The sequence below is a fragment of the Crocodylus siamensis genome, chromosome 2 (genome assembly GCF_052110815.1).
Source record: "Crocodylus siamensis isolate JL-2025a chromosome 2, ASM5211081v1, whole genome shotgun sequence".
Lineage (NCBI taxonomy): Eukaryota > Metazoa > Chordata > Crocodylia > Crocodylidae > Crocodylus > Crocodylus siamensis.
This window is the reverse complement of record NC_143396.1, coordinates 21,436,821-21,445,644: the sequence shown is the minus strand read 5'-3', so window position 1 is coordinate 21,445,644 and position 8,824 is coordinate 21,436,821. Positions and strand designations below refer to the sequence as shown.

Genomic DNA, 8,824 nt, shown 5'->3' with positions numbered 1-8,824 from the left:
ATTTTTTATGAACAGGAGGCCTCATTTGGCTTCACTCGAACATCACTGATAACACTGGGATTGTGACAGGAACATCCAGACATCGAATGGGCTTTTTTGTCTTATTTTCAAAAACAAAGGGCAAGCTTGTTATGCAGGGGAGTCAAAAGAAGAAGTTCCCCTCAACCAAATATAGCATGACTTACTTGAACCAGGAACCTGGGTGCAAGAATCAGCAGATTTTATCAGGATACCCTTTCCCCCATAAGCTAGTGGGTAAAGCAGAAAGAGAAGTGAACAGAGCTTCACTAGAGGTGAGGTGGTACAAAGAGGAGGAAGTGACCTTCAATCTGTAAAGGACTTCAATAATTTACTCCCCATAGTAGGGTTCCTTCTTGGAGCAACTCACATATTTGCTACTTCAAATGGTGTCACACTCCAGCCCTAGAGAGCATTACAAATACTGATTGTGTCTACATGTGACATTTACTGCGAAGTTGAAGTAAATGTCTCAGTGTCTATACATGCACCTCTACTAGGACGCACAAGACTAATAAACTCCGCAGCAGCGTAGGACTTGTAAACACCAACCTAGCTATGCTTCACTGCAGGGGCTGCCTGCTGGCTAGTTTATAATAAGCTCTGCATATTAATGCTGCATGTTGCTGCATTAATAGTTGCTGCATTAATAATTGCTGCTTGTTAATGACGTGTGTAGATATGCCCACTGTGTTGCACTCGCTTTGCACAGCTTATGCATATACTTTCCTCCTTTAATGGAACTGATACATAGCCACAGTTTAAGAGAGAGAAAACTCAAAATAACATAGGTGGTCTTAATACCATGCCAGCAGCATGTCTGACTTTACCAAAAGCAACCTACAAATGGAACAAAAGTGCCCTCTATACAGGGTACTGTGGGCATCTCTACATGTGTGCTTTAATGTGCAGTAGCCTATTTTACTGCACATTAAAGCAGCATGTAAAAAACTGTGCTAATAAGCTACTGCACATTAAGCATCATTAGCACAACGTAATATGCATTTATTTAGTACTTCATGTTGGAGGTGATAGATGCGTCCATTTATATGCAATACCAAGTGCCATAAGGCAGGGATAAACAGCTTCCTACTTCCCTGAAACAGAGATAATCAAATGATATTCTTCATACAGCTTACTGAATAAAGTACAGTGGAGTTTGTTACTCAACTTAAGCAATATATCTTTTTTACATCATTTCCCTGCTTTGTGGAAGGACTGAACAGTTGCTACTGAGTGAAATATTTGAGGAATTAATTGCATGAGCAACTATTCATAAGGTACTGTTTATATATTTCAGTTGTATCTATTGAAAAAAAAGGAACCTAAAGCCAGGTTCTTACAGCCTTACTCATACTGAGTAGCTCCATCAACCACAAGTAATCCCACAAGTAAAGTCAAGGGGGTTATTAACAAAATGAGATGTTATATCAGTGGGAATAAGGTTACTGGAGGTTGGTTTTCATTTTAATTTTTAAAGCAATACTTAAGTTTTGGATCAAATCCCAAATGGAAATCACCCACATGCACAAAGGGACCCACTCTTATTTTAGATAATCCAAGAGCATAATACTGCTTGACCCAGGCACACATCTACACATTCATTAATGAACTTTTGCTAATGCACATTAATTTAGTACTTCCATTGTGAAATACCAGAAAAAGGTACATTCGCCTATTTTAATGTGTATTAGCAGAAAAAACACTTGTTGTGATGCTTTAATGTGCATTAAAATAGCTAAGGTGCATTAAAGCACACATGTTGATGTGCCTACAAACTGGAAGCTGATTCCGAAGTTCTTACTCAGGCAGTGCTCTCCACTCTCTGCCATGAAGTGAGTGAAAATTTTTCTGACTAAGAAGTGCAAGACTAGTTCCAGCTAGGTTTGTCTAGCTTGATAGTTGTGGTGATATTTCACTCCTCTGCAATTACTGTGTGGTTTAGGAATCTGCTTCTTAAAAGCATCATATTCACTTCTCATCATACACTAGAAAGGACTTTTCTGCCCAGTGAAAATGAGCAAGTATAAAGTTACAGATTACATGCTTGTTGTTCAGATCAATTAGGTTTTATAGTAATATTTCATTCGTTTGGAGTAACTGAGTGTGAATATCTTAACCAGCTCACAAGAATTGATCAAAAATACATTTGGACAAAAATGAAGCTTAAAAAGCCCTTTTCCTTCCTTCTTTAAGAAGTCAGGCTACCTTGACTTTTTTTTCTGTGTACACCTTTAGCTAATTTACAGTGGAAGCAAACCACAAAGTGAATTGTAAAGCCATAAACTTTTTATGACGTATTAACGACACACAATATGTTATAAACAGGCTTACTCCAGTCTTCAACATTATAACAAACAATAATAGAATCCTGTTCTTAAAAATTAATTGGCCCTAATTTAATTATTTGAAACACATTACATTCAAAAGTATTTTTATAGAAATCACCTGCCTCCATTAATTTAGAGGAAAATATACTTACAAGTGGATTTTTGCTGTGCATCTTTAAACCAATTAGGGTAAGTATTTGTCTATATCTAATTCAGAGGAAAAGAATTAATACTCCTGTGAAGCATGCAGTCAGCTAAGTAATTGTGAATAGAGGTAAAATAAAATCATAGGGAAATAGCCTGTTTTCAAGTACAGTGCTATACAAATCAGATGTTTAGTACCTGCATGGATCCTTTTTTGGTCCATTAGGAAAAAATAAAAAAGAAAGAATAAAGCTACTGTTTCTTGCATGTTTGTATCATTACAGAACAATTTTAAGGCAAAGAAATTACTTTTAAGGCACGTCAGTTCTTCCATACAAACATTACCAACACTAAAATGTAACAATTAATAACCTCTTCATTTTCAGACTGCCAGTTTCATAAAGAAAAATAAAGGGACAAGACTGTATTTACTGCAAACTAATCTGATTTAAAAAGCAATACTGAAATGTGCATTCATGTACTAGGAAACCATTCCAAGCTGAGCACAAAACATCAAATACAGACTTTTATGTTGGTGAAAAAGGATCACTTTAAATGAAGCTGTCTAATATCTCCGAGGTAGCCTGTGTAGTATGTCTTCCTTTGGTAGCTCTGGAAATTATAGTTTGTTCAGATTAAAAAAAACAATTTATTTAGCTTCACTACAGTCTCATACAAACCACCAGAGTTCGTATCTCACTTCCTTATATATCATTTTAAAACCAATTCTCCATTTTGCAGAAAACTATTTGAATTTTTCTCATCTCACCTATTTGTATTATTTTCTAATATTTGGGTGTGCATTGAACCAAGAGAGTTACTTACACCAAACTACCAATGGTTTCCACAGCTTAAGAATGAGCCTTAATGCCTCTTCCTTAAATAATGTGAACCTCCAAACCTGTTCATAATATGAATCCTTCTTTCATCAAAACAAAAAAAAATATCAAGGCAGTTAAGGAGTGTAAATTTAAAAATATCTATTTAAAAAAAATGCTCACATTCATAATGGGTTACATGAAGTAGTCTAGTTCTTTCTTCTCACAGCTCCCATTTGAGTTGACCCTGAAAGTAAATTGTTTATTTAATCAACACCAAAACTTTAACTACTAAAGACCTGCTTGATTCACTGGTGAGGGTGGGTTTAAATAAGAGGGGAATTATCAAAAGTAGATTAAACAATTTCAGAGGTTATTACTTGTACTTGTGCCATAGAGATATCAAGTGAGGAAGGTCTCTGGGCACGTTCTTTATAGAACAGAGAACATAAAAAAAATAGGTATCTGCTGATTCAAAGCTATAGATTCAATTTGGCTGCTTCAAGATGCCTGCAATATTAGATTAGTTTTCATCCCATTTCAAAGAGTTGTTTACTATGGAAAGGTTCATGAGGCAGATGCCAAATCCTACTGCCTATGGAGCGGGCGATATGCATAATAAGATGGAACAGCATTTCCCCCCCACAGACAAGCACACTTTGCAGCGCACAGTGGGGTAGGGGAGAGAGGGGGAGGACAGGACTGTTTGATTCTGCAAATGTTTGGCTGAGCTTTACATGCAATTGGAATTTTTTTGCTGTTGATGAATGCACAGAGGCCACACAGTCTTTCATCCTGCCCATCAAGTAGTTATTAGATTTTGTAAATCCACTGGGGGGAAATTGTTTTAATCATTCCTTAAAAGAAGAATATTAAATCTTAATCCAGAAGTACAAATACCAAAGAAAGAAAGAAAGAATTGGAGCAGATCTACTTTTATCATATTCACGTCTATCAGTGAAAATTGGCTGTGTAGGTTTCTCTTTAAAAATGAATGCAAAAGACTTAATTGCCCTAAGACTGTAACGCTGAGGGATTTAAAGACCCCTGTGATGTGGCAATCCGTGTTCCTTTGAACATCTGCATGGCAGTGTGCATCCAACTGCACGTGGGAATTGGAGGCACCCTGAGACCAACACCCACACCAGCCCCTGAGAAAAGCCTGTCAGGTACTGAGAGAGAGGGGAAAAGAAAATCCCAAGGGCACATGCAAGTAGAGCTAGCAGGGGATTTTTTTAATAGTAATTTGGTTGGAAAATGTTGATTCACTGGAACTGAAACTTTTGGTGGGAATGTGCCAGGACTTTGAGTCTGGTTTCCCCACAACAGAAGCAAATGTTCTCACCACTACATTATCCTGTAGAGGGTGGTGTGCTCTTCCTTTTTTGTGAAAAACTTCCAAAGGTCTAGGTTCATCCTGATGGGGAAAACTGGAAGACAAGAAAACCATTTCCTGCTCAGCTCTATACACAAGAAGGACTGTGAGGGAAAGGAAGCCCCTAAGACCCTGCTTTGCCTTAAGCCTTGCGTCAAATCACCATTGAGAAGGGTTTAGAATAACAAAGGTTTATTTAGAAAAGAGTTTGGATTGTTCTCTAGGATTTTTTTTTTTTTTGGCAAACACATAAATCCTCTCAGCTATCAAAGATGGTCAGTGCCTGTTTGCTGGCATCTTGTTCATGCCTCTCCTCCCATCTCACCAGTAAAATCTGTTTGCCTCTTGGGAGGAGCACGCCACATGTCCCAGGTGCTCTCATTGCAAATAAATACCCAAATCTCCCAATGCCGAACTCCAGCAGCTAGTCCCCTCTTTTGACCTCCAGCAAACTTCACAACCCCTGACAGGTCGTCCTCCCCCAAACACAGTGCCCCACCCTGACCCTTCCCCGTTCCTCCAGGGTCAGTACAGCTTCTCCTCACTCCCCTTCCTCACTGCAGCAACAACTAACTGCACTTCTTTCCCCTTCACTTCAGGGTCAGTGCACACACACTGCACCCCCCCACACTGCTTCCTTTTTATTTTTCACTTCCCATCCCTGCTCCAGTGCTCAGGCCCTCCCTTCCTCTTCACTCCAGCCTGGCCCAGACCCCTCACTTCACTCCAGCTCATCTAGTGTAGCCTCCTCCTCCTCCTCTCCTCTCCACTTCAGTCCAGCGTAGTACAGATCCCCCTCCCCAGTGCTCTCTAGCCTGTACAAAGCCCTCCACTCAAACTGACTGCAAACTCCTCTGTTACCATCCCCACCAGCTTACAGCAGACCCCTTCTCCATAACTCCAGCTCAGAGTGCACATCCCTTCCCCCCTTTCCAGTCTGCCCAGTGCAAAGCCTTCCCAACCCCCTTCTTTGGTTCACTCTAACACAGGGCAGATCCTTCATGTCCACGCCATGCCTGCTCAATGCAGGCCCCTTCCCCCTTTCACTCCACTCTGTCTCGGGGCAAACCTGTTCCCCTCCCTGCTCTGGCTCAGCGCAGACCTCTCCTCCATCTGCATCACCCCAACCTAATGCCTGAAGTTTTTCTTCTTCTTTTTGAAAAGGATGTGTTTGAAGGACCTGCGGAAGTCCTGGTTGAAGATGGTGTAGATGACCGGGTTGAGGGAGCTATTGCAGTACCCAATCCAGAAGAAGAATTTGAAGAGTGTCCCAGGGACCTCACATGCCTCTCGACAAATGCCGTAGAGGCTATAACTGAAGAAGAAGGGGAACCAGCACACCACAAAGACCCCCATGACCACTGCCAGCACAAAAGTGAAGCGTTTCTCCCGGGCCTGAGTGACCTTCTTGCGGCAGATGCTGCTGCGCTTCCTGCGGCGGTGGGAGGAGAAGAAGTCCACGGAGCGACTGCTGGTGCGGGACAGGCGGCTGGAGTGCTTGGAGGAGTAAGAGTAGGAGAAGGACTGGCTCTTGCTGCTCTTACGGGGGTGCTCTTCCCGGCTCCGTCTCCTCCTGCTCTCCGAGGTGCTGCTCTCCTCCAGCTCAATGTCCTCCAGCTCGGAGGCCTTGCGCCACTGGTGCACCGAGTAATGGCCGTTCTCTCCGGGCTGCATCCTCAGAGAGGTGCAGCCCCCAGTGGCCCGGCTCAGCCCGTTCTCAGTCTGGGAGGAGCCCTCGGGCATCGTGCGCTTCTCCGAGAGGGTCCTGGTCCTCAGCTTGGCCACACGATAGATGCGGATGTAGACCAGCACCATGATGAGACAGGGCGCGAAGAAGGAGCCGATGCACGAGGAGAGGATGTACCAGGTCTCGTCGTTGAGCTTGCACTGGGGAAAGACGTCCCCGTCGGGGTCCCGATACATGGAGATCAACGGAGGGAAGGAGATGACGGCCGAGATGAGCCACACGGTGACGATGACACCCTTGATCCGGCGGGGCGTCCGCTTGAGGTTGTACTCCACGGCCTGGGTGACGGACCAGTACCGGTCCAGGCTGATGGCGCAGAGGTGCACGATGGAGGAGGTGCAGAACAGCACGTCCAGCGCCAGGTAGATGTTGCACCACGCCTTGCCGAAGTACCAGTAGTCCATGAGCTCGTTGGCCAAGGAGAAGGGCATCACCAAGGTGGCCACCAGGATGTCGGCGCTGGCCAGGGACACCAGGAAGAGGTTCTGGGGGGCCCGCAGCGCCCGGCTGGTCAGCACGGCGATCACCACCAGCACGTTGCCCACCACGGTGAAGACGATGAGGAAGCCCACCACGGCGGCCAGCGCGGCCACGGCGGCGGGCGAGTAGGGGGCCGGCACCGGGCGCAGCTGCGAGGCGGACGGCGAGGCGGAGGCGTCGGGGGGCCCCGCGCTGGCGTTGAGCGGCAGCAGCACATCCATGGTGGGGCGGCGGCGGCGGCGGCGGCGGCGGGGGGCGGGCAGCCTGCTACGCCCCGCAGCCCGCGCCCGCGCCGCCGGGGCCGGGCCCGGGGCCGCCCCGCCAGGGCGGCGGCTGCTGCTGCTGCTGCATCCCCGCGCCGCGAGCCCCGGCCCCGCGCCGCTGCCCGCCCGCGAGCCCGTCGCCGGCGCGGGCGGCGCCGCTGCTCCGCGTCTAAGTCGCCGCCGTCCTCCCGCTCCTGGTTAAATGAGCGTCCCGGCGCCGCTCCCCGCTAGAGGTCAGTGTGGCCGCACCCGGAGCCGAGCCGCCGGCTCCCGCCTCCCGCGCCGCCCACCGAGCCGAGCCAGCCTCTCCCGCCGCCGCGGGACTCCGGACGGGCGCTGCGGGGAGCGGGATGGGGCCGCCGTGCTGGGGGACGCTGGCGATGGCGGAGTTCAAAACTCGCGGCGGTGGGGAGGCGAGGGCGGCCGGGGGCGAGTCGGTGTCACAAAAGCGAGGGCAGCAGAAGCGACGTTGTCTCTCCGGAGCGGCCCTCTCGCCGTGCCTGACTTGACACGCTCTCTGAGGCGGGAGTCGCCTCCTTTTTTCTGCTGGCTGCGCGTCTCGTGCGGCGCTGGAGACTTTGTCAGCGCTTTAACGACAGGATAGCCGTAGGCGCCTGGTAGGAGGTGCGTGTGCCCCCCCCGCCGGTGCCTCCCCTGACGCCGTTGGCAGGGCTGTGCCCTCCTGAGGGGCCGCTGCCGTTGGCGGCTGCTGTCCGTGCCCCCCTCGATTCAGGAGGCGCCAGTCGCTCACAAATACTCGCCTCGGGGACTTCGTGCGAGCCAGCCTTTGAGCTCCGTCCGCGCTACCGTTGAGGGCGATGGTGGCTGGATTCAGAACAAGATCTAGCTTTTAAGAGGCGGCCGTGGTGATGGACTGTCCAGACGTATTAGCAGACAGCATTATGCCTGACCTCTTCCCAGGGATCAGGGCTAGATCCAGGAAAAGGCTCTGGTGTCTCAAGCAGCATGGAGGTGGAACTGAGGTGCCGAGGTCTAGAAGTACAATGCAAAAAATCCCTCCATTAAGCCTCGGAGTAAACCGGGATGCATCTGAACTCACCTGTTCTTCCTCAAGATCTCCTTCTGCGTATACCCCAAACTGCCTTCAGTCCAAATAGCTCGGTACCCGTCTCCAAGTAAGCGCTCGCAGGATCCAAAACCTCCGCATTCCTCTACTTAAGTCCCCCGGGGGTTCAGTAAATGGGCTCTGAAGCACACCCTGCCAGGACTGGATGCTGTAATAGTGGCCTCTCTTATTGCAAACCCAGATAGTGGGACGTGAGCTCATGAAAGCTTATGTTATACCCAACTCTAATTTAATTAGTCTAAAAGGTGCACATTTAACACGGCTAACCATGTCTCTGTCATCACTCTGCCCATCACAGAACTACGGAAATGGCTCTGGTTGGGCCCTAGGTGTTACTGTAACATCAGTTGTCATAAATCAGGTGAGCTCCCATCTTTATATATAAGCTCCTAGTGGTTAGAGCTCTCCCACACCCAATACTGTTCTAACTCCACATTTCCCACTTCCCAGGAGAGTGGCCTGGGCACAGTGAGGCTCTGACTCAGGCTCTGCATGAGGCACGGGGGCCATTGCCCACAATTCCTGTTGAAGCCCTGCCATCATGCAGAAAAGTATTCAAAAT

General features: G+C 47.6%; 1 protein-coding gene across 1 annotated transcript; it reads right to left on the bottom strand.

The window, feature by feature from the left end:
* Positions 1 to 2,252: 2,252 nt before the first annotated feature.
* Positions 2,253 to 7,262, bottom strand: ADRA2C (adrenoceptor alpha 2C). The gene is made up of 2 exons (XM_090035502.1): positions 4,656 to 7,262; positions 2,253 to 3,557 (listed from the first exon to the last, which is right to left on the bottom strand). The coding sequence occupies exon 1, from the start codon at positions 7,131 to 7,133 to the stop codon at positions 5,814 to 5,816; it is 1,320 nt and encodes a 439-aa protein (XP_089891628.1). The 5' UTR covers positions 7,134 to 7,262; the 3' UTR covers positions 2,253 to 3,557; positions 4,656 to 5,813.
* Between the last annotated feature and the right edge of the window lie 1,562 nt (positions 7,263 to 8,824).